Source organism: Drosophila biarmipes, chromosome 2L, assembly GCF_025231255.1.
Source record: "Drosophila biarmipes strain raj3 chromosome 2L, RU_DBia_V1.1, whole genome shotgun sequence".
NCBI lineage: Eukaryota > Metazoa > Arthropoda > Insecta > Diptera > Drosophilidae > Drosophila > Drosophila biarmipes.
Genome location: NC_066612.1, coordinates 4,142,892 through 4,167,454, shown reverse-complemented (window position 1 = coordinate 4,167,454; position 24,563 = coordinate 4,142,892). Strand labels below are relative to the sequence as shown.

Here is a 24,563-nt window from a genome sequence, read left to right as displayed (position 1 = left end):
AAAACCTCACTGTTAGCAGCACTGTTCGCTAGCCCTTCGTCCTAACGCGTCTGCACTGCCGAAACACCCTAACGCCTCGAAAACACCAAACCCGAGCGGACATTTTTATTTGTGGAGCGCGCAACAAGAACGAGAAAAGAAACCGAAACGGAAAGCAGGCAAAAAGAGCTGCTGCCAGTGTAGAATCGCAAAGCAAAGAAAGAAGCAAGTGCGTGTGTTTTTAAAGCGAAACCGAGAACCGAGCCAGGTAAATTGCACTTTAAGTCATAAGAAGATCAGACAATGCAGGCGTTACTAAAAAAAAGAATTTAAAAGAAACCAAAGCCAAGCAGGCAGACGGCTTTTGAGTGTGTGTCTGTGTGTGTGCGTGTGCGTGAGTGGTGCTACTTTTGAAATTCTCTACACCCGCTCTGTACTTCGCGTCTGTTTCGAAGGATGAAGCTGTGGCCAAAAGGAGGCGAAGGGTATCCCCTAAAAAGTTAATAACTGGTTTTAACAAAATGCTAACTGTATTCGGGGCACAAGTGTTTGTAAAAGAGACGCCCGCCGACGCACGCACACACACAGGCAGGAAAAAAGGACGCCATGGAAGGCGGCTTAGTGTGCGTAAGCGGTGGAAGAAAGAAAGAAGCAGGGTGTGAGAGAGAGACTGTGCAGCAGTTCATCAAATTAGTTAAATTAATTTAAAGGGGCTCTCCTTTGTTCGAAACCCCCGCCCCCGCAGAGCCTGGCTTCGAATTTCGCCACTTTGGAGTAGTTGCCTTTTTACGAATTTTTTGGGTGTGCCGCCTTCAATGCGTCGGCGTTGCCACCACGTCGGCGTCCGCAGCAGCAGCGCGGGCAGCGACGCCGGCAGAGGCAACACCATGCCGGTGTGGCTTTGTATCCGTTTCGCTCTCGCACTCTCTCGCCCCGTCTCTCTGTGCGGTGTGCGGCTCAGCCGCTCTCGCTCTCCTTTGCCTCGCCTCCTGCCTCCCGCTCTTCGCTCTGGTCCTTTGTGCCATCGCTTCGCCTTGACTTCTGGTTCATTGTCGTTGTCTCCTCTTTGTTTGCATTGTACGCCTGATTACACTTGCCAACATGTTTCTCCTGCCCCGCCACACATCCTTGTGCAAGGTGCACCCATGTAGCGAGTGCCCACTGTGGCCACTCGATCTTTGTGTGTATGTATGTGGCCGTTCCCCTTTTGCGTCTCAGCTTACTCAGATTATCGATACGAGGATCGTCTTTACTTTTGTTTTTCCTACACTGTTGTTGCGAAAAACTGCGTCGCACTTTGTGCAGCGTCAGTTTGTCAGCCAGTCAGTCCGTCAGTCAGTCAGTCAGTCAGTCACTCAGTCGTTCAATCGCTCAATCGCAGACGGGCAGACAGCCACCGCCCTAACTGGCGTCGCCTACGTGCCTCTGTATGGGTGTGTGCGCGTGTGTATGTACTTGCGTGCCTGCCTGCATGTGTATGGGTCCTTGGCGAATGGAGTGGGTGGGCAGAGGCCGAGGAGGAGGAAGAAGAAGCGCAATCACAAGATTTTCGATTGTCAGCTGCAATTTAAATGGTTTTCAAAGGATTTTGCCAGCTATTTGCAACGCGGAAGGCAAATCGATTAGTTATAAGCTTACAGGACATTATGACCATCTTAGTCAGGGGTCCATAAGCCAATAAGCCTGTTGTCTTAACGAAAGTAAGGTATTGATGATATGATACCAATATTTTTAAACTATATATCAAGCCTAAGAGGGGTAACAAATCAAAATCTTTGTTAGGTGGGTAGTTTACTTATAACTTGTATGTTTCATTCAAATATAAAGTAATTATTTTCCAAATTATAGTTTTCAGGAATATTTAAACTGTCTGTATTGAAAACTTTTGTTCTTGAGAGAACAAATTGTACCCATCAAATCAGCCTTATACGAAATGTTTATTTATTTAAACTATTTTAATGATCAACAATTACGATTATGAGAATATTTTGGCTATGATATAGAAATAGTTCTGTATTGTCTAATTTGGTTCTTAGAAAATATGCCGTTTTCCGATGCCCTACCTACATTTTATTAAATTATTTACGTCCATTACCATTATGTTTTTAAATAATTTCTCAATTGATCTGACCCAGTTTAGGCATCAAATACCTTGCGAAGTAGTATAAATTTCATTCACATCCTTTAAGGAATTTGCATTTAAGGCAATTTAAAGGCAATTCCCTCCAAAGTGAAAACCATTGATTTACTTCGGGGGAGTTGGCTGCGAATTCAGGTAGTGGTCTCCAGTCGAGTGTTATCTTTAAAATGCCTGAAGCCCGGGGCTCCATAGAATTCGTGGCGGGTTTCCCTTGAAGTCGGCTCGGATTACGAGTACATATTTACCAGTCCCTCACTGGGGGCGAATATAATGCCTTTATTGGCGAATTTGTCAACGTTTGCTCAAACGCCGGTAAACATTGCATTGCCCTGGGGAGGGGCTGAGGGCAAACACACCGCCTCGTCAAGTGCGATTCGCGGTTAACCGGCTATTCTCAATCCCACACTCGGCCTTTCATTGTCGATTAGGAAGAATTGGTAGAAAACATAGAGATCTATGGAATTTCGACACTGCTTTAGGTGCCAAATACAATATCTTTCCTTAACGGATGTTTAATAAAAGGTACAGCTTGAGAGAATTGGTATTTTTAGAGCTGTTAGATTCTTCAGCTTTCGGAGGAATTGGTAGAAAACAGAAATCTATGGTATTTTGACACTACTTTAAGTGCCAAATGTTGCTTTATAAATTGTAAAGCTTGGAAGAATTGGTATTTTTAGAGCTTTCTATTGTTGTGGTATATTTGGGAGACAGAACTGTACTGTCAGATTCTTCACCTTAGGGTTTCAAACCTTTAAGTTCTAAGTTTCGTTCCAAAAGAGGTCTAACTTCCTCTCGAGGTGTTGTATGTTTCAGTTTAAGTAGTCGTATTTTAGCTACTTCCTTGAAGAAAGTAAAACTTTATATATAATAAATCGCAAATTTATAGATCCTTAAACTATGGAATTTTCACACTGTATTTATGTAAGTTACCTTAAATTGTTTTATAAAAAGTAAAGTTTGACTTGCTTGTAATTTTGAGAGCCTTTCTTATGGAATAATCGGGAGACAACTGTACCGTTAGATTCTTCAGACTTTGGCTTCAATTCTTCAAAGGATTATTTCCAAAGGAAGTTTGCTTTTATGGGGAGGTCATATATCATAATGTTATATTAAAGATACCTTCTGGAATGAAAGTGAGACTTGTCTTTTTGAAAGTAACCTATCCGATCTAATACTTCGCAGAACCTAAACGCAAGTTCCAGCCGAAAAGGGAGGTCTGCCCGTCCACTCGAGGCTCAAAGTCCGAATCCCAATTGGGGGCATGGCTGTGGCCCGGGTGTAAGTAAGCCAAAGTGTTGAGAGGTCCCTTGTCGCCGGTCCGCTATAAATGTGGACTCGTGTGTGTTGTGCGCACAGAAAGCGAGCGAATTTCTCACTTAATATGCAAACATCTGTGTGAAAGATGTTCGAGGGCTGCTGCTCCGAGTGGAAATGCTCGCAGATTGAGCTGATTTTCATATTGCGTTTTCCTTCGAAGAGCCGTAGTGATGTGCCCCCGCCACGGGACCACTTGAAGCCACTAATTCCCCAGGAATTCGGCTCGGCTCGGGCACACAGCCATAATTGCTGGGGTGCACATTATATCTGTAGTGGCTGTTGTTTCCAGAGGCATTTGGCGTGCCGAATGGGCATTGTATTAATGCCAAATCAACAGAAATGGGGAAAATAGAGGAGTGTGTGTAGTCCGCACTAAAAATCAATCGCAGAAGTAAACAAATGCGAGCGGGGCGAAGATAAGCGGCCCTGGTTGATCCAGTGCGGCCCATACGATCCGATCCCGATCGAGAATATTATTTAAATCAAGCTCTTGGCGGCGTTCGATTTCGTCGTTGCGGTTTTCCGATTGCCTTTGTTGTGTGCTGCTTATCAAAGCCGCTGTTTGTTTTAGCTTTCCAAGGTACAGTAAACACACAGGAGGAAGTACAGTTTATATTATGGGAAACTGGTGGAATATTGATATTATACAATGAGATTTCCAGAGATAGAGCGTCAATCAATGGGTATAAACCTTAAAGATTCAGGTGTGTTCTTATATATTCTTCTGTATTCTTTAGATCTATGGATCTTAGATCTTTAAGATCATTATGGATCAGAATCTTTTGGTTTTCATTAGGAGCTTATCAGAACGTAGGCCTCGGAAGTAGTATTGATGTATTCAGTGTAGATTTTACTATATCTCCTTTCTTTGTAGCAAGATCATAATAGATTATAAATTTTTGGATGTATTGAAGTATTACCGTAAGCTTTAAGGGCGTTTTTTTCTAAAACTTTTTTTTTTTTTTTTAACTATTTCAAAACAATCCACGCCTTGCAATTTAATTAGAATTTGTTTCACTGTAAATACTTCCATTCCATTGGAAAAGGTGCCCAAATGCACTTTGAAGATTCCAATATACTGGATTTGATCAGTAAGTGTTGTCTATGGGAACTACTTCCATTAGGAACCAGGGTTCCATTAACCCCGCGACCACAGCAGCGATTTATCTTGAATTGGAGTGGAGTTGGAGAGTGGAGAGTGGAATACCCCCACGAAATGCAATTACTTTCCCATTCGAGGGCGATAATTAAATAACAATACGAGAGTCCCGTTGAATGTTACACCATATATATTTCGGTGATTCTTCACGCCTTCTCTTTCTCTGCTGCAGATTGTGTGTGCGTGTGTGTGTGTGTGAGAGGCTCCCCCTGCACACATGTGCATATTGTTTATTCCCGCTGCCTTTGCTCACGCTTCTGTTTTTGTTGCTGCTTCTGCTGTTGCATGTGGGGTCATTGTGTGAATGGCAGCAAAATAAAGCAATAAAGCATACGCATCGACGCCGCCAAGGCTCATTAGTTTGTTATTGACCAAGGAGTGAGAGGAGCAAGCTGTGGGCGGGGCAGGGGTGGGGGCACCAGGAGCACGCCTTTATCTTTATCGGCAGCTGACGGTCAATAAGTGCATGCACTCATGTGTGAGTATGAGTATGCCCGCATTTCTCTGCTTCTGCTGCTGCCGCCGCTGCCTCTGCTTCTTTTGACTCCTCTGCTTCCGGCTGGCGTCGCTGCCTGCGTCCACGTCGCTGCCTCTGCCCCTGGCAACTGCAAGAGAGGTTTCTGCTGCCATTGATCGCGACTCGCTCTCTCAGTCATCGTTTTTCGCCCGACTTTAACGGTTCTCGTGGGGATTCAATTCCAATTCCAGCCTGCAAAACAAAAAGTAAACGACGCGGAGTGCCAAGCGATTAAACCATTACTCTCACTTGTTAATTGCACCCAGTTAACACAGTTAGTTTTGCATCCAGTTAAGAGAGTGCCAGAGAAGGGGGAAGAGAAGGCCAGAGACCACCCGCGCGGTTGGCAAAAACAAAAAGAATAGTAAGTACCACCGGAAATCGAAGAAAGACACTCAGGCAAGCCCCGCAAGGGGTCTAATGAATTATGTATTTCAAAAACAAAAAAGATCCGCTTACAACGGACACACTTCGAGAGTGCCCACTGTGAATTTCTAATCAGAAAAGCTGTGCGCCGCAGCTCTTTGCGGAAAATGAATGCTAATTGGCCACGCTGCCTAACTTGTTGTTGTTACCACTTTTTAATACACAACTTACAACTGTCGCACGCCTCTCGGAGTTTTAATTAACCGCAACGGCAGAGTACAGAGAGAAGGAGAGAGAGGAAGGTGCAAAAGGGGGACCGAGAGAATCGGCAAAGAGAGTTGGAGCTGGAGCAGCAGGAGAAGAGAAGAAAAGCGAACCGGTTTAGTGGGCGCTCTGGTTCTTGTTTTTTCGCTCCTGCTTTCCTCCGATTTACTTTGTATTCATTTGTCCTTTTTCTCCTACTGAGCCATGAAAAGGAGAAGGCGCAGAAGGAGAGGAGGAGGAGAGGCGACTGTGCGTGGGCAGGCGACAAATTTATTGGCACTTACTCGCTCGTTCCCGCTCTTCCGCCCTTTCTGTCTATACTGTCTATAAGAACGAGAAAAGGAAGCCCCAAGCTTTGAATATTCAAATATTTATTGTAATTATTTTCAACACCAGCCCACAGAGCAGTTGATTTAAGTGCGCGATCATTTGATACCCTGTGGTGGGCAAGGGTATGTTCGATTTGCTCCAAGAACCATTCCTGCGAGGCGTGTTAATAAAGTATTATATCTAAAAAAGGAAAAAAAGAATAGAACCTGTTCAAAAAGAAAAGAATTCGTTTATGTTTATCACAACCTTACTATAGACCATGTAGTATCTTAATACCATACCGTTATTAATTAACCCTTATCTAATTTTGATAATTGCACAGACAGTATTAGAAAGTAAAATAAAATAGTATCTTTCAACCTCAGAAATACTTTAAGAAATAGATAACTTTGCCAGACAGAATTAGAAAGTAAAAAAAGAAGAACAATAAACTAATCTTCAACCCGAACCATAGCTTCCTGGAGTGGAGTCTTAACAAAAGTTACCAAAAAATACTCCTCACCGTGAGCCCCAGAGAGACCCCACCATGGCTACTTGTCTTCCAGATTACACATTGTTGAAACACTCTCGAGTACCAAACACACGCAGCCCCTGGCAACGTGTTCCGTGTGCCATTTCGGGTTTTGCGCCTTGCAAAAAGAAGTTGGCATACCTCGGAGCCCCGTCTTATATGTAAATAGAGGAGCGTACGTACAAAGACACATCGGACGTTCTCAACGAGCTCATAAAATTTTACGGCTCTTGCTGATGATTTTATGCGTTTTGGGCCTCATTATATTTCGTACATATGTGTGGTGCGGTTTGGAGTGTGTGGGGCTGTTTTGATAGTTTTTGGATGGCGGGCCGAGAGAGGAAGAAGATATTTTCAAGTGCGTCTAATTTTACGATCGATGCCCCCCAACCACCAGCGTTTTTCTTTTTCTTTCGCTGCCTCGTTTGCTTGTGTGTGGCGGAGTGGCCGAGAGTATCTTGAAGATATGATAAAAACCGGCTAGATAAGCCGGTCGTATCTGTATCTGCTGCTGCTGCTGCCGCTGCTGTCAACTTGGGGAAAACTTGACTGGAGCACGTCGCTACAATGTGTGCACTCTGCAAGTTCTTATTTTGTGGGGCAGGTAATGTTTGCCAAGATCACCAGCACCGAGTCTTGCCAAACATGCTAAATTTCTGGTGAAAGATTTCGCCAAAACACACATGGGTGGAACGTAATGATCACGTAGGGCGATCTGCCATTCTTGAAGGCTGTGCGTAAAAAGTTCCCCCGCATTCGGTGAATCACTGGCGCTGATATGGATTTTCTTTGTTTCCTATAGTCGTATTATTGCATTTATCAATCGAGCAGGCGTGTTCCTGTACACCAAACTCACTACCCCCATCTCTTCCTTTCCGAAAACCCGACTTCCTCCAGTCTTATCGACATTGTTAACGCAGATATAGAAGAATAGGTTTCTGGGTACCGTTAACAATGATTCTCCTTTTATTTTTGGCCATGGGAATGTATCCATATCAAAAGTGATTGTAAAGACACACGAAATCCAAGGGGAGTGGAGGTTGTCGGTTGTCGGTACTCAGTTGTCCAGTCAGAACATTCCGATTCCGAATTGACCGGAAATGATAATTGAAAAAAATATATTTTCTCTTTTCTTGGGGTCTTGTCAACTTGTGCGTGCGACGATATGTGTGCCAGGGAGTGTGTGTACTTGCTGCTAATTATGGAATGCATTCATTTTACGTATCGCATCGTATCATTTTCATTATGCCACACAACTCCAGTACAGTGTTCGCCGCAGAGCAACAACAATTATATCCGGTGGTTACTTGAGACCCCCAATGTTTTGACATCTACAGTGGCCCCTATGCTCTTTACTCGGTTCTGTTCTTTCTCCTTTTTCCTGCATATTTTGGCTTAGTGGTTTTGGGAACTTTGGCTAAGAACTTTGTCCCACACCAGGCTTGGGTCTAAGAAAACACTCTGAATCTGAGCGAAGTTTGTCATGAGATTTCTGCATGCAAAGTTGTTTTCCAGACAGGCAGATACTTTTTTGCACTTAATATAGCTTATCAGATTGTGGGAATTGATTAGCTGGCATTTATAAAAGTGTAAATTCGTTTAACTTGGAAGTTTAGCTACTATTTATACAAATTGATTAGCAAAAATAGCGTTTTAATTTTGAAATACGTTCTAGTCATTTGATTGATTTGATAATGAGAGCATGAGTGTCTTTTTAGGCTGCGTCTGAAGTCTAGACAGAAAACCTTGTTTCGTTTTTTGCATGTGCAATCTAAATTGTGTTCTATATGTTAAGTGACTCGGTAATGATATTAAAAATTCTTATAGAAAGAGCATCTAATTATTCAGTTTTCTTTAGCTACCCATCTTTATGTCGCTGGTTCTTTTTATTCGCACGCTTTTCGGGAATCATCTTTATCTTTTTTTAGCCTGCCTACAAGATTGCATCCGCATTGTGTGCGTACTTTTGCGTGGGGGGCCTCAACAAGAATGTTCCTTGATGACAATTAAAGTGGACTGCGGAGCACAGTGTATGCGCTCAATAAAGCCGAATGCATCGTCTGATTGCGGCTTAGGCGTGGCTTATCAACAATGCAATGAAAGTGCACCCTGCTTTCTTCTGCTGCTCCTTCTTCGCCGTCTTATTGTTGTTCTCCCACTCGAAACTCGGGTCTACTTGAGCCTGATTGAGGCAAACTTTCCACTCAATTGGGAGGAGGATGGTTGGATGGACAGACGGATAGATGGATGGATGTCTGATGTGTGTGAGCGATGCCATTAACGATCTCTCTTGATTAGTTTATAAAAGTTCAATTGCGCTGGTGCGCATGCACTCTCTTCTCAGCCATTGTCCCTACCACAAATGGTGAAACTTTTCAATTTTAATTGCACAACAATGTACGCTTCATGATGCCACACTGCCACTGATCTTGGAGTTGGAATGGGAATGGTATTGGGTATGATGTGGATGCGCTTGCGCTTTAACAAGCCGAACAACAACAGCCAGGCCAGCATCTCTGGCACACACAAATTAATGTTTGACCGGCCGGCCGGCTAGACATTCAGACGGTCATCCAGCCGGCACATTCCAGCACAATCAATTTAATTTACGTATCAAAACGTCTCATCTCTACGTCCCAGGGCGGTGGGAATGAGATGGACAGATGGGTGGATGGAGTTGGAAGCAGGCAAAAGAGCTGTCAGCCTGGCTACTTTTAGATTCTTTTCACTGAATTGTATAAATGATCTTCTATGCACGTATAGCACATTACATAAATTTGTATTTTCAGCAAAAAGTAAAGATTATGAGCATTATTAATAATCTATGTCAAATTATATATTATTAGAAACGTTGGATATATGGAAGATAAACTTCAGTTGGAAGTTAGAACCCGCGTTTTGGAACTACCGTCTATTTAAGGGATACTTCTCTATCTCTTTTGTCTTACGATTAGTCCCAAATTATATGTCCTAACATTACCTAATAAACCAATTTTGGTGTTATATTGTTTGATAAGGACCCGCATGTTCCCATCCCTCGATCTGTTTTCTAGAATTTTCCAATAGATTTATTTTTCCATTAGTGACTTGGCTTCTTTTCTTTGGTCAGCACTATTTGCAGCAGTGTGCAGGAGCTGCAAAGTGATACACAACAGCTTGGAGTGTCAAAATTGATAGGCGGCTGCGTCCGAAAGGGGGGGAATCGGAATGGGATCGGGAATGGGAATGGGTATGGCATGAATTGAAGCTCACACTCACGCCTCTTTGTGCTGTTGCTTCTTTTTTCGAACACTCCATTGTTGATAAATGCGCTTTTATTTATAGACTGCGGCTGCTGTTTTGTGAGCTGCGAGCTGCGAGCTGTGAGCTCTACTCTGCCCTGCGTTTTTCTTTGTCCTCCATTGGCTTGACAGTTAAAAAGGGGGAGGGGGGCTAAGTGAGGGGAGGGCGTGTGAAAGTGGGCGCACATGTCAAATGCCATGTCTAATTGAATTAAAGTAATAAAAAACCAAGACACAAAGGCCCCGAAAACTGTTGTTGTTGTCCGCCCATTAAGTAATTTTCATAGATTACAAATTTAGACGGGCCCATCCACCCCAGAGCCACTGTCAACCCCCAATTATCAATTTCCCCGCCTCTTGAATCAATTTAGGAAACTGCAGTGGCAGCATTACTCAAAAAAACCCTGTGTTTTATTTAGGTATTTAGGAAAATTACCATATTGGGCTCATGAAAGGATATAATGGACTTTGGTTGTTTTAAAAAAGAACTGATAAGTTGTAAAAGGTTTTTGAGTAAGGACCTTTTTAAGATTATCAGCTAGAACATGTTTTTACAACGATCTGGCAACCCCGCTTGTCCTAATGCATTGAATTATTTTCGAACCGCACTCAATTATTTTCACACGCCCCACTGCAGAGGGTTGCGGGCAAGGGAGGAGGAGTGGGAGGGGAGGACCAGGACGAGGAAGTGAAAGAGAAAGAGGGAGAAACAACAGTTGTTGCTAGGTTGGCATGGCAACGTGCAATGACCAGAGACCCGTTAATGTTATTATTGTTGTAGTGCCTTGTTAGAAGCCGGCAACCCTCGCTCTCTCACTCTCTCTCGAGTCCTGCCGCTCTCTTGCTCTCCATTGCTCTCTCTCCCGCTCGATGTCCTTTTCCTTGATGCGTCATGCGCGCCAGTTTACTTGCGCTTTTATGTTATTACCTTTTTGCTCCAAATTCAGGGGGAGCAGGGGTGCCTGTTCCCACATATTTCGGCCATTACTCATCCAGTTTGGATAGACATAGGCCAGGAATTAATGGCCTCCATCTCACCATCTCCACAGCGGGTATGTGTGCCTCTCCCGCTCCGTTATCACTCCGATCGAAGTACATAGCCGGTATTGTACGGTACGCTGTGGTACGGTACGGTACGGACGGCATGGCATAGTATACGTTGGTGTTGTGTTGTCTCGTATTAATTGCTGCGTCGGGTTCGTTGAACCCCGGAGTCTTGAAACTCGAGGTCTCTTGTCTCGTTACGTATTTAAATTGATATGATGTATTTGCGCCGAGTGCACGAATGTGCGCTTTCGGTGCAAATTGAAGGCTCTGGGTTCCATTTCTAATTGGAAGTCTTATCTTCGGAGGGTTATTCCTATAGAGGGAACTTTGGAGATAGGGATTATAACTCTTAATTCCATCGTAGTTTAGCTTTAGATTAACCTTTTTTGTTTTGTATTACCTACACTCAACCTATTAGTAACATAGAAAGTATAACAAAGTTGTCACACCCTAAGTTCCATGATAACATCTTATGATGATTCATGGTTCAGAGCTCTTCGAGGAAACTCCCGTATCAGAACGTTTTAATTTACGTCCATCAGTAAGCGGAGAATCATGTTCAATCGCTTCCTGTCCACGATTGACTCATGTCCACTAACTAGGCAATAATAAGTTGAGGGTAATGAGTCACTGATGGATTCCCGGAGAATTCTCAGTTTGCATATGGCTCACCACGTGCCGGTGGTGCGTGTGTGTTTGCCTTGAGAGGTGGGGGTGGATGAGGAGGTGAAAGTGGGTGGGGCCATGGAGGTGGAGGGTCGGCTGTGGGAGGCTGTTGATTCACAGGGTCTAGATAGAGCGGTCGAAACAGCTGCTCTTTTGGCCTTTGTCGTCTGTGTGTGCCAGCCTGTGTGTTGCCGCCATTTTTGAGCTGCACACGTACGTACACCTTCCCCGGTTTTTTTCTTTTTCGTTTTTTGCACTTACAACCCCTAAAAATGCAAACTTTTTGTTGTGCCCACCGCTCACCGCCGAAAATGTCGTTCTTTGCTACGGTTTCCGTTTCATTCACTCTGGCAAAAATTTCGTGTGTAATTCGATTTTGCTTGAAAATGACGCATGGCATGCTTGAAACCAGCCCCTACCAGCCCACCTCCCCATTTCTGTTTTCCTTGCTGCGGTGTCTGTTTCGTTGTTTCATATAAACTTCCCAGTAAAACGAAAAGGTGTCGATGAATCATGGGAGGCGCTCGAATTGTTTACGACTACGGCCGTCTGGTTTGGCCGTTACAGTACTTTCTGGGTAATTGGAGACGCCAGCTCTAGCATTTATTAGAAACTATGCGTTGCATTACCTAATAAGTTCCTAATAGTTGCAATACTCCAATTAATAAGTACAAACGCCTTAAATTCCCAAGAAAGTTTACCCTAAGAACTGCTAACTTTGGTAACATCTTCATTGAACTCACTTTAGAAAGCCTCATTTACTGGAAACTCTTGAAACTCTTCCTTTCTTCACGCTCTTTTCCCTTCTGATAAGCTCTCGATGGCCGATGCAGTCGAGCCAATCCTTAATGAGGTCATCGCATTGCATTGAAAGATCTAGAGTGCGACTCACTGAAAATGTCAATCGCAAAAATAGGAAAAAACACAGGCTAAAAATAAAATGTGCCGCCGTACTTGTGCCATATCCCACTCTACCACACTGCTTCACATTTAAACTTATTACTCTTTCCGATTCGTTCTTGCAGTTTACACTAGCTAACTAAAGGAGGATCAGCCTGAAAGAAAAATGGGTAAAGCTCAGAGCAAGCGTTCAATCGACATCACCACCGATCCCAAGAAGGTCGGCGAGGGCGATGAGGTGGCCGGCAAGGTGGAGAAGATCGATGTGGACCAGAAGACGGACGCACCGGCGGTGAATGGGGATGCTGCCACGCCCAAGGAAGGCGGAGATGAGGCGGCGACGGGAGAGGTAAGTTAAATAGTGAAGTTTATCACCTGGACTTACTTACAACTACCCATATTACTCACAGAAAAAGGAAACGGAGGAGCATTCGGAGAACGACAAAGATCTGACCACCGAAAAGAGTGCCGCAGCCGCCGAGGGTGGCGATGCGGCCGCCGCTGAAACGGCCAAGGGCGAGGAGGGCTCCCCCAAGGAGGGAGCCGCTGGCGAGGACATCACCCCGCTGGCCGACGAGAGCATCAAGTCCAAGTCCAAGAAGGACAAGGTCAAAAAGAAGTGGTCCTTCCGCAGCATCTCCTTTGGCAAGAAGGACAAACAGAAGCCGGCCAAGTCGGAGGAGGCTGTCTCGCCCACCTCTGGCACAACGTCGCCCACGACGGCCGAGGCAGAGGCTGCCCCTGCCGCTGCAGATGCTGCTCCCGCGGAGCCAGCGGCTGCCACAAATGGCGAGGCCGACAAGCCAGCTGAGGTAAGTGGACTGAACCGAAGGGTAGATGTCGAATTAATGAGATTATGGTTATATTTTCATCAGAATGCCACTGCCGAGAGCAGCACCAGCGAGGCGGCGTCCAAGGAGGAGGCCAAGCCCGCCGAGAACGGTTCAGCGAGCGAGCAGGAGAAGCAGGCCAACGGAGAAGCCGAGAAGGCGGCGCCAGCACCAGCCACAGTTGTTGAGGAAGCGGCAAAGCCCAAGCCCGTCGAGGAACCAGCCACAGTCACTGCCACCGAGTCGACCACCACTGCCACCGCCACTGTAACTGCCACCGAAGAAGTTGCCGTGAAAGAGAGTTCCCAGCCAGAGCCCGAAGTGGTTACCAACGGACATGGAGCCGGAGAGGCGCTGACCAATGGATCCAGCAATGGACACGCCGAATCCCCGGTGGCCGAGACCGCACCAGCCGCCGCTGACAACATTCCAAGCAACAACGATGAGGACGAGCAGCCGCACCAGAATGGCACCAATGGCACCACCACGCCCCCGCCCACTCCCGTGGCCGTTGAGACCGAGAAGGGACAGCAAATTGAGGTAAACAACACAGCAAACACAAGAACAGACTGCACCACACAACAACAACAACACTACAGCAAAAACTCCACTGTAAATACAAGTACAACAACAACAACAGCAACTAAAACCACAACTGAAATCACAGAGAACACTGCACTTAAACAAATAAGTACCGACACAAGCACTGTGACCGAGACCTTAGTAGCCGCAGCCGCAGAGTTAGTTCAGACCCAAACAATCCTAACCAAAACAACCAACACGATCCTTCCCACCTCCCACACGCAGGCCAGCAACGAGGTGATTGAAGCAGCAGCAGCGGCAGTAGAAGCAGCGGCAGCCGCAGCAGTGGCCGCCACCAGCAGCAGCCAGGCGGAGGAGGAAGTTGTGGCGGCGATCATCAAGGCGGTTAGCAGCGAGCTAGAGGCCGAAACGGAGACTGAGGCGGAGGCCGAGGGATTCGTGGTGGTTGCTCCAGTGTCCGCCGAAGTCGAGGTTCCTCCCGTGGAGGAGGTTGAACCCGTGGCTGAAGTTCCCCAAGTAGAATCCGAATCTGAATCCGTGGCTAAAGTTCCTGAAGTTGAATCTGAAACCGTGGCTCCATCCGTTCCAGAAGTGGAAGTTCCCGAAGTTGTATCGGAATCCACTGTTGTGGAGACTCTGAGCAGCAGTCCGCCGCCTCCATTGCCCAAATCGCCGCCCCCATCTCGTGTCTCCGCCTTTGTTCTGTCCGATGAAGTTATCGAGGAGCAGGTTACTCCAAGCACACCCGAAGTAAATGAAGTTAAGCGCGAAGAAATCGAACAGCAGGCCATTAGCATTGTGGCCGAGATCACCGAACAGGCGGCCGAAATTGTCACCGAAAAGGAGAAACAAGAGGAGGATGCCAAGGAGGAGCAGGAGGAGTCTGTTCCTCAAGTTGTGGAGGTTACTGTATTCCCCTTAGAAGTTGACGAGTCTGAATCTCTGGTAGAAGTTGAGAGGACTGTGTCCCCAGTAGAAGTTGAGGAAGTGAAACCAGTTGAAAGCGAGGAAGTTACGGCGCCCTCTCCAACGCCTGATGATGTACAGGAAACTATTGAAGGTCAGGCCTCCGATGATGAAGAATCTGTCCCAGTTCCCGCTCCCACTCCCATTGATCCTGCGGATCAGGATGGAGAAAACATTGCAGTCACGGAACCTGTAGATACCGAGGTACAGAAGGAAACCATTAGCATCAGCTCTACCGAAGAAGATGCTGAGGAGCAGGCGGCAAACGAAAAACAGGCTGATACCATCCTGCTGGAACAGCCAGCACCTGTTGAGGAACTGCCCCAAGAGGAAGTATCGGAACAGCAAGACATATCCGAGGATGCGCATAGCGATAACGATAAGGAGAACGAGAACGAGAACGAAAGCGACCTGGTGGGCAACATCATTAGCGATCTGGATGCCCCGGTCGCCAAAGCTGGTGTCGATCTCCTGGCGGAGTTGGATGCGAGACAAGCGGCGGATCAGGAGGTCGAGAGCAACAACAAGGTGAATAGCAACTGGCAGTGAGTCTTAGAACTGCAACTCCAACTCTTCAAAACACATCGACTTGAACACACCATAACCATTCTTGCATCTGCCGCTCCATTTTGGTGGGCATGGAGTTCTGTATCCCGGGCGTGCTTCTCCTCCTGCTTTCTCCAATCTCTCTCTGTGTGTTTTGTGTGCCTTCGAATGGCATCAGTAGACCTGCTGCTGGTAGCGCGCTTGTTGCCGTAGTTAATACGTAGTTCGTTAGTGTTTGATCTTGATTGAATTGCTCGGGGATTGCATGATTCTTTGGGTGATGTGATGTAAAGCGAATGAAGTACGTACTACTAAACTGAGGATAAGCGACTGCATTTTGGTGTATTAACCACAAACAACCAAGCCCATAGAACACACAACTTAAACCGCATTCATCCTAATCCACACACACGCACACAATACAGAACACGAAGTATAGATAAAAGAGAAAATTATACCCCCAATCCCATCTACCAACGCTCTGTCCTAACCCAAAATCTCTGTTTGGCTGTCGTAACTCTTGCGCTCTCACTAAAACCAAAGACCATAAACACACAACTGTACCACACCTTAATGTTGAAAACCACACACAAATCGCTTATTATTAAGTACATTATTTTGTATCCATCTTGATTTGTTTTTTGCGCTGGCAATTGTCGCGACTTTCTTATTTTCCCCTAATTGTTGTTGTTGTGCTTTCAGTTTTCGATTTACATTTTGTTGGCATACAACATGGAATATTATAACTCAAAATCAGTAAATAATAAATACTTTTCTTTGTTTTCCCAGGTGGATCTCGCCAAGGATCTGAAGGAGAAGAACGCCGCGGCAGACGTTACAACACAGGAACAACTGCCCGTTACATGCGAATAATCCTACTCATAATTATTATATATAATATTACATATTATTAAAAACAAAACAAAACAACAAACGATACAAGCAACAACAAAAGAACGCAACGTAAAACAACAAACAATTACAAGATAAACGAGATAAAAACAAAAGAAAACAAAACAAAAACAAGTAAAAATACATTTTTAAACATTTACATATTTTAAATACTTTTTGTACGAACTTCATATCCCTTAATCCAAGATATACGCAAGCGAAAAGGCAGAGTAAAATCCACACCACCACTGCGAACACACCCCACTAAACACCCACGCGTGGGCACCGGCAGTTTTGCATTGGTGCCCCTGAATTCCAGATCGGGGAGTTCCCCAAAAACACATCCATCACCCATCAAGCACACACATCCACCACACACATGCGCATACATACCATTCTCATACTGATGATCTTGATAGAGCAAAAAGAAAAGAATCAACAAATCATATACGATGAAGAGATGAAAGTGAGGAGAATTTTTTGAATAATTTCTACTATACATTTAACTGTAAGTTCGAAGAAATTTGTAAAGAATTTTTGGACGAAATATTGGATAAAATATATATTATAAAATATAAAACCCCAAAGCGTGCTTCACTCATATCCACCGTCCGCCGGCTGAAAGAAGAAAGAAACCCAGAGAGACGCGAGCCGCGGAAAGGAAACACTGTGTTCGAAGCTTTAGTTCTGTTTTCGAGTCGAGTCCCAATCCTCTTTAATACACTACAAAAAATAGTTTTCCTTTACAATATACACGATGTAACCGAGTGTTACGAGAAAGTAATCCTTTGTCCTGGTAAATGGAGTAAGCGCTAAGATTATGTTCTAAGTACGTTCTTAATATTTCGTAAATGGTTAATTTAACGTAACAAAATGTTACTACAAAACGAACTACAAAGCTCCAACGAAAGCTTCAAAAGCGAAACAAACGAAACTAAGAAATGATATAGAAAAGCAAATACTAATTGTGCGTCTTTTGCAACTAAATAGAAAATCCTACTAAGTACACTAAAATGTATTCAATAAATTAAAGCGTTAACTTTGCGCTGCGCAACGTAATGAAATGGTCGACCAATTGCCAACCAACAAAAAAGGAGAGTCCCATATAGGCGAAACCAAAGTTGTTTCCAAATCAAATCTGAACCGAGTGGAGGACCTCTCCCGGAGGATGCTCCCTCAACAAGTGACGAAAAAGCGCTGCTTGTGCAGGTGTAGTTGCTGCTGCTTCCGGCGATAGTCCGGCACGTTGCGGAGCATGAAGACGGCCGCGAAGAGCACGTAGAGCGAGGAGAGCATGATGAGCACGGGGAAGGAGAAGACGATGTGCGCCATCCGGACCTTCCGCTGCACCGTCGAGGGCGTGTAGACGTAGTCACCTGCAAGAGGAGCGGGATTATATTAGATATAAGGTGGAAACGGACTGCTGGGAGTGGGTGCACAGAAAAATGCGAAAGTAATCAATCTGTTAGGTTAGCTGAAGCACACAAAAAAAGTGTTGGGTTAATTTTACCAATATAATAGTAGTATTTCACGGAACTTTCACTATTGTATAGTTAATTAATATCACTATCATATTTGGTACCTTTTACATTTTTTTGTTGAAGGATTGCATATCCTTAACAAATTGTAATACGACTAAAAAAGTAACCAACAAAATGCACAAGCAATCGTACACTATTCTACTTTGTTTAGTTGCTAAAATGTTGTATAGTAACGTAACTTCACGTATTGGTAAGCTTTACCCACACCTTTTTTGTGTTCAGCATTGTACTATATATCCCTAAAAGATTGTATAAGATTGTGAACTCACCATTCCAGCTCTTGTAGGCGCACCTCTCGCCATCGTAGTCGTTCACGCAGAGGCAGGAGTGGAAGACCGTGTTGTTGACCATGGGATGCTGGAAGCAGTGGCCGCCGTTCAGGCAGAAGCTCGTGTTGTAGGCCTCGCTGCAGGGCAGCATCTGAATCTCGGTCTCTTTGATCACCGGGATGGGGGTGCTGGATACAGCCGGATGGCTGGATGAGCTCTGGTCAGGTGGCGGTTCTCCTGTGTGCGTGACGGTTTCGGGTGTTGTCACAGTTTCGGAGGCGGCGGTTGGTGTACTACTATCGCTAGCCAACCAGGTTGGAGTACTGGACTGGAAGAAATCCGTTTCCTCGGCAGGATCCATGAGTCTGTGGTCCTCAGAGTCGGCGTCCTCCTCCACGACTGGCTGTTGGGTTTGCGTCTCCTGGTCGGGATGCGTTTCGGGACGCAGTTGCTCTGCCGCCGCCTCCTCCTGGTCGGAATTCTCCAGCTGCTTGCGCTGCAGCTCCAGGCGATTGAGCAGCTCAACCGCAGTCTCCTGGATCTGCTGCTGCAGCTCGTGGGCGTGCTCGTGCATGTGGCTGTGCTGATGCTGCACAATTTTCAGCGTATGCTCTCGGAGCAGTAAGATCCGGCTCGAACAACAATCTGAGGGATTAGGAAAATCCTTAATGAACACAGGAAATAAATAATCAAATCAAAATGCGCGTTAAATCCGCCAGTTCAATTACCAACGAAAACACTTTTAAAAACATATTTTTTAATCCTACAAGTATTAAAAATGCTGCTAAAAATGCTCTACTAATTATTTTAAAATTGATCAGTTATTCCTGACTTTGTTTTTATTATTTCCATTATAAAAACAACAATTTTTGCCTTTTGATTTACAAATAAAATCTTTAAAAAAATATTCGAATGATTCTTTAATAATTGTTTTAAGAAAACTTTATTTTGTAAAATTTTAATATTATAATTAATTTCATTATAAAAACAAAAATTTTTGGCTTTTGATTTACAAATAAAATCTTTATAAAAATATTCTAGAATGATTTTTTAATCATTGCTTTAGAACAACTTTATTTTGTAAAATTGTAATATTATAATTAAAATAAGAAAATTTTTTTTAGTGCTTAAAAATAATTGATCGGCTATTTTAAAAATCTAAAAAAATTCGGGACTGCGCATTTGTTAATTCTCCGCGAGAAATACGAAGTTCTCAAAACTTCCTTATAAGTATGATCTGATTTAAGTTGGGGGAACTTACTTGTGACGACGACAATTGTTGACAGCACGAAAATTACTTCGAATATCCGAGTGAATGGGATTTGCATCATTGGAAAACGCTTGTTTGGCGCTCCGAAAAAAAAATCGGGTGGGTGGACCGATTGTCCACCTCTAGGAGAACTGAGTCAATGGACAGGGGTGAAGGCGATCTAGGGATCGAGCGGCGTGCTGGCCGCAAATGCAGTTTGGCGTCGCAACAGGGGCAGAAACATACTACACACTTGCATCTCCTTGTGGACTTTACTGCAAAATAAAAATAGAACATTTTAGCGCCTCCACATTTTCTGTCACACGACCACACGCACACACGGAGCAAAAAAAATAGCACTGAAAATTGGTGATCCAAAAGCTTAATATAGAATATTTTTTCGGACATACTGGAGCAGTAATGTCGCCCGTGAAGGGCTTCGACATGATGATTATTACAATGACAACGACTCGCGGATCATTTTATATCTCGCGATAGTAATTAGTTAAACTTAGTGAGCAGCAAGCGCGGGAAGCGGGCTCCTCTCTGCTCTACTGGGATCTTAGGTCTTGTTGCGCGCACGTCGGGAAAGAGACTGAGGAAAACAGAGCCAGAGAAACAGATGGATCCCATGGCATGCGCCATGCCAAGAATATGAATGAAATCGGGGAGAACGAGCGGGGAGGTCGAAGAGAGCGCCCCGAAGAGAATCAATGCCGCCCGAGGAATGGGATACCTACCCAAAGAGCTTATCGAGCTTATAATATGGGATATTAACGGTTATTAAACTTAACTGCCCTTTCCTTTTGCACTTTTTATTGCATACTTATAGGGCAAGGTAATGAGTAATCTTTCATGTCTACAATATCTCTCTTATTTTTTGGAATCATAGAAAAGACAGGTAAAAATGTCCCATTCAAATATTTGAATCTATTGAAAAATTCCAAAGACTAAGATGTCTTAGGATCGTTCACTTCTTGGAAAAATATCTCTATGAAAAGTAAAAAAATATGACATCTATTATTATGATCATTTTCTCTAAACTAAAAATAGTTAATAGGTAAAAATAGTTTGTTTATCTTTCAGTAGTTCATGTTAATATAAAAAGGTTCTATTAGTTGTTAAATATTATAATAAAAAAATCCATATGACTTATTTTTATCCCAAAATGTTGTCTAGCTTCACCAAGTTTTTTATATTTCCTATTTATAAATTTTAATTAAATTCCAAATCCCAAATAATACAACTTGTATTTTGAAAATAACTTTAGTTAATTTATTGCCTAATTGTATGCTTACTAAAAAGTACAAGAGACTAAATAGATATCGACTAATATCCCAGTAGAATTTGAACTATTACGCGCACTTGTTAAAAAATAAATTCAAAACTATGGCAACCAGCCACTAGGTTTGAGGCTCCATGGGAGAAACACCCAGGTGAGTGTTGCCCAGGAAGTCCAGATCGGCGCACTGGCGAATGACGCGGCCAATGTCCTGCGGCTGTAGGCACAGCGGAGCATTGGCCACCGTCAGAGGTAGATGGTCCATGGTCTCCTGCTGCAGCTTGGCCGCCAAGGAGCGGCGCACCAGTCGTTCGACAAAAGTACGCAGCACCTGGCTGAGCACGGCGAGGGCCACGGGCTGGGAGACGCCTGGCGGAGATTCCTCCGGCTCCAGAGTGATATTGATGTCCTTGCACATTTCCTGAACCAGCTGCAAGGCCGTGTCCAACTGCTTGGGTGGAGGTAGATACAGCAGTGGACGATTGCTCACCACTGTGAGGGATCTCCTTGTTAAGCGGTTGCCTCTGGAGGCCTGCAAATGAGGTTTGTCCACGCCCAGCACATCGATGAACTCCTTGTCCCGCATCCTTTGATCGTGTCCAAGCAGCCGTTCCGTTTGCTTGGCTATCCAGGCACTTAGCCGATTGCCTGGGCTGAGACTGCTGTAGGCAGAGAGCTGCGGCTGGGGCTCGCCCTTGAGCTGCGCCTGGACCCGCTGAGCAAGTTGCTCTTCCGCCACCAGTTTCGGTTTCCGCCTCTTGTCCACGCTGGTCAAAACCACTTTGAGAGGCGGCGTGTAACCATGCATCCTGGCGAATGCCACTATCTCTCGCAAACTCCAGTAGTGCTCCTTGCCGCTGATGTCCAGCTGCTGCAGCTTGTGGTGCTGCATCAGACAGCGACGCAGGAGACGTGCCCGCAAGTACTCGAAGCAGCGTTGCTTGAGCGCAGTCAGCTTGTGAAATTCCTCGAGGCTTGTACATGTGAAGGGGTACTCCTTCTTCTCATCGATTGCTGTCAGCGGCAGGCGACGCAGGAGGAACTCCACGGCACTGCGCATGTTTCGAAAGTGGGCACTGCCAAAGATCTGCTCCAGCCTACGGGGTCTAGCCTGCAAAGATGTTTCTATAACTGAAGGTGCTATGTATGATAGCATGGGCCTTTCCTCCACATCGGCACTCATGTTAGCGTAGCCATGATCATGCTGCATGCACTGTAGCATATGCCAGCGCGTCAACGAGGGCGGCTTGAGAAGACTCAGTTGCGGTTTCAGCAGCGATTGTTGCTTCGCAGCCTGCTTGAGCTTTCGCTGCAATGGATCAATGATGTACAGCTTTCCTGCTCTTTGGAACACAACGTTCTTCTGGCCCTGGTTCTGTCCATTGCGCAACGGCTTTACGGGTGACCGATCTGGAGAGGCTTTCTGCGGCAAAGGTTCTGGTTTCTGTTTTTCTGGCGAAAACTCCAGCCGCCGCCTTTCTGGTGTAGATTCCTGCCTTGGACTTCTGCCATTTACTGGCAGATACACCACCGATGGGCGAGAAGCGCTCACCGGAGCCGCATTTAACCGAAGCTGAGGCTTGGGCGGCGTCGGTGGAGTGGGTGGCGGCTTTCTGGGACTGTAGCTCAACTTCAGAGGCTCCGATACCAGCACTGTCGGTTCAATATGCTCGATGTCGTGGCTCAGCTCGATTTTGTTGATGCCCGCAAAGAGATTGTCATCCAGCTCCTCCTTGTTTTGTGTGATGGAAATGGTTCGCGGCTTGCATGACTCCGTAGGGATTGCAAACGATGGCGGCTCCAACACAACAGGATCCGGGGCTTTCGGAGGAAGATTAGGCGTAGGAGAAGGCACTGCCTCTACACTTTTCCGTTTCGTCAATGCCTGCTCCGCTCGCAGCCAGATTTCCATGGTGGTCTCAGCACCCATTGTATGCAAGCCACACATAGTTTTGTCCAACACCAGCTTGTGCATCAGTTGCACGGGTTTCTGCTGCAAGTGGTCTTGAAAGAAGAGTTGGATGCGCATGGGAAACTCGCCCCAGCCACGTCGGTTCAGCTGGAACGGAGGTCTGTGCACGTCCACAATGTCGTTGGGTCGGTAGGAATGATGCAGGTGAAAGCGCACCTAAAAATTAGATAAAAGAAAGTTTTAGACACAACTCTAAAGGGTTGTAATGAAATGCTTACCTTTTTAATGTAGGTCCCCACTGGTTGGGGCAACCCTTTTCCTTGCACATATACCAACCACTTGTAGATCAAAGCTTGTTCACCTGTGGCTTTATCCTGGGAGCCCACGCCAATGTACTTAGAGGTGTTGCCCACGACGAAGAGGAACTTGTTCTTGTTGTTCAGCCGCGAGGCATTCAGCTCCACTTGCCTCTCATAAGCCTGGCGACTGGTGCAGGGCTGCTCATCCTGCTCCAGTTTAACGGGAATGAGAGCTTCCTGCTCTGCCTTAGGGTCCTTGGAGTGATCGGTAACGATTCCCTGCTCCTTGATCCTCTGCTGTCGCCTCCTTTCCGCGCGTCGGTGTGCCGGATTTCGCAGCCTGATGGTTTCTTTGGCCAAGGTGGCCGCCGTGCGCTCGGGCAGATGGTTCTGAATGGGAACCGGGCGCTTGCCAACGATCTTCTTGATGGCCGGATGGAGAGGCAGCTGGGGGGCGGACACGTCGTCCCCGAACAGGCTGTCGCCGCGCACCTTGGCCACGTCGGCGGCGGTGAGGGGGACCTGTTGCTTTCGGTAGTACTCGTTGACCACCTGATAGCGCAGTCTGTCCAGCAGCAGGCGCCCCTGCAGCAGCCGCCGATCGATCTCGGCCAGCTGCTCCACCTTTTGGCTGATTTCGCGTTGGAACTCCACGCGCAGGAGCTCCCGGATGCGCTGCAGCTTGTCAGCGGGCGGTGGCTCATCCGTCGTCGCTGCTGGCTCGACTTTGGGTCGCTTCCCTTGGAGGGACGAGTCATCCTCGGGATGGGCTCCATCACGCTCCTGGCTGGGCACATCCGTTTGGTGATAATCCGGATCGTGGTACTCGCTGTGTCTGCGCTTCTTTGGCGGCGTCGTCTGTGGCTGGTCCATGTGCGTGGTCGCGGGCGCACGCACAGGGCTCGGATCACGTGAGTTCGGTGGGGAACAGCTTCAAGTTGGGCCCGAACCGCTCCTTGCACATTTAAGCCGGGATTATGGGCTGGTATTTATGAAAGTGTGTAAACACAATTGATGCGAACGAGGCGGCGCAAACAGAATCACATTGGGCGGCGCTGCCAGACTGCCGCAGTAGATGCGTGTGTGCGCTCGTTAGCCAACACTGGCGGGCTCAGCTGTTTGTTTTCATTCTTCTTTACGCGGGAAGCAACGACGCCTCCACGGCAAACGGAAATTGTTATCAAAAACAAGCAGATAAATAGCAGCAAAATGGTCGAGCGCATCGAGGACCTCAACCTGCCCAACGCTGTGATTGCCCGGCTCATCAAGGAATCGCTGCCGGACTCTGCGAGCGTCAGCAAGGAGGCGCGCGGTGCGATTGCCCGGGCAGCATCCGTGTTTGCCATCTTCGTGACCTCCTCGTCGACGGCTCTGGCCCACAAGCAGAACCACAAGACCATCACGGCCAAGGACATTCTGCAGACCCTCACCGAGCTGGACTTCGAGAGTTTCGTGCCCTCGCTGACGCAGGACCTGGAGGTCTACCGGAAAATGGTGAAGGATAAGAAGGAGAGCAAGGCCAGCAAGAAGGACACGAGCAGCTCGGAAAATGCCAACGCCAGCAGCACGGCCGTCGTTGAAGAAGCCACCGAGTGATCCGCACAGGATCTCCTAACCATCAGGAGGAATTTTTATCCTTAGTCTCTAAGCACAAACCTAGTATTAAGCTCACACAAAGAACATTAAATTAAATCAGAATCCGAGTTGTAATCCTGTGTTCCATTTTTTAATCATGTCATCTGAAAATAATTTTACGCA

General features: G+C 45.9%; 4 protein-coding genes across 6 annotated transcripts; 2 read left to right on the top strand and 2 right to left on the bottom strand.

Annotated features, from left to right (window-relative positions):
• Window positions 1–82: 82 nt before the first annotated feature.
• LOC108036089 (A-kinase anchor protein 200) lies at window positions 83–16,833 on the top strand. 3 transcript variants are annotated; one of them, XM_017112038.3, is made up of 6 exons: window positions 83–247; window positions 12,603–12,826; window positions 12,888–13,289; window positions 13,353–13,847; window positions 14,115–15,344; window positions 16,152–16,833. In XM_017112038.3, the coding sequence occupies exons 2-6, from the start codon at window positions 12,644–12,646 to the stop codon at window positions 16,233–16,235; spliced, it is 2,394 nt and encodes a 797-aa protein (XP_016967527.1). In that variant the 5' UTR covers window positions 83–247; window positions 12,603–12,643; the 3' UTR covers window positions 16,236–16,833. The 3 variants fall into 3 exon arrangements, with proteins under 3 accessions (XP_016967527.1, XP_016967529.1, XP_016967528.1); XM_017112039.2 differs by lacking the exon at window positions 83–247 and adding an exon at window positions 5,248–5,476; XM_017112040.3 differs by lacking the exon at window positions 14,115–15,344.
• Window positions 16,834–16,933: 100 nt separating this feature from the next.
• LOC108036090 (protein gurken) lies at window positions 16,934–19,902 on the bottom strand. Its single transcript, XM_017112041.3, has 4 exons — window positions 19,723–19,902; window positions 19,325–19,587; window positions 18,064–18,708; window positions 16,934–17,629 (listed from the first exon to the last, which is right to left on the bottom strand). Exons 2-4 carry the CDS (start codon window positions 19,392–19,394, stop codon window positions 17,430–17,432), a joined length of 915 nt encoding a protein of 304 aa, XP_016967530.1. The 5' UTR covers window positions 19,395–19,587; window positions 19,723–19,902; the 3' UTR covers window positions 16,934–17,429.
• Window positions 19,903–20,559: 657 nt separating this feature from the next.
• On the bottom strand, window positions 20,560–23,873 carry LOC108036130 (YEATS domain-containing protein 2). The gene is made up of 2 exons (XM_017112114.3): window positions 22,785–23,873; window positions 20,560–22,722 (listed from the first exon to the last, which is right to left on the bottom strand). Exons 1-2 carry the CDS (start codon window positions 23,676–23,678, stop codon window positions 20,716–20,718), a joined length of 2,901 nt encoding a protein of 966 aa, XP_016967603.3. The 5' UTR covers window positions 23,679–23,873; the 3' UTR covers window positions 20,560–20,715.
• Window positions 23,874–23,939: 66 nt separating this feature from the next.
• Window positions 23,940–24,508, top strand: LOC108036131 (DNA polymerase epsilon subunit 3). The gene has a single exon (XM_017112116.3). The coding sequence runs from the start codon at window positions 24,015–24,017 to the stop codon at window positions 24,399–24,401; it is 387 nt and encodes a 128-aa protein (XP_016967605.1). The 5' UTR covers window positions 23,940–24,014; the 3' UTR covers window positions 24,402–24,508.
• Window positions 24,509–24,563: the final 55 nt, after the last annotated feature.

Excerpts from the sequence above, each read along its gene's own strand:
- LOC108036089 (XM_017112038.3), top strand. The coding sequence starts at position 12,644 with ATGGGTAAAGCTCAGAGCAAGCGTTCAATCGACATCACCACCGATCCC. Across the intron at positions 13,290-13,352 it reads AGGCCGACAAGCCAGCTGAG|AATGCCACTGCCGAGAGCAG; the intron begins GTAAGTGGACTG and ends TATTTTCATCAG. Across the intron at positions 15,345-16,151 it reads AGGTCGAGAGCAACAACAAG|GTGGATCTCGCCAAGGATCT; the intron begins GTGAATAGCAAC and ends TTGTTTTCCCAG.
- LOC108036130 (XM_017112114.3), bottom strand. The coding sequence starts at position 23,678 with ATGGACCAGCCACAGACGACGCCGCCAAAGAAGCGCAGACACAGCGAG. Across the intron at positions 22,723-22,784 it reads TGGGGACCTACATTAAAAAG|GTGCGCTTTCACCTGCATCA; the intron begins GTAAGCATTTCA and ends TCTAATTTTTAG.
- LOC108036131 (XM_017112116.3), top strand. The coding sequence starts at position 24,015 with ATGGTCGAGCGCATCGAGGACCTCAACCTGCCCAACGCTGTGATTGCC.
- LOC108036090 (XM_017112041.3), bottom strand. The coding sequence starts at position 19,394 with ATGATGCAAATCCCATTCACTCGGATATTCGAAGTAATTTTCGTGCTG. Across the intron at positions 18,709-19,324 it reads AACAATTGTCGTCGTCACAA|ATTGTTGTTCGAGCCGGATC; the intron begins GTAAGTTCCCCC and ends CTAATCCCTCAG. Across the intron at positions 17,630-18,063 it reads CGCCTACAAGAGCTGGAATG|GTGACTACGTCTACACGCCC; the intron begins GTGAGTTCACAA and ends CTCCTCTTGCAG.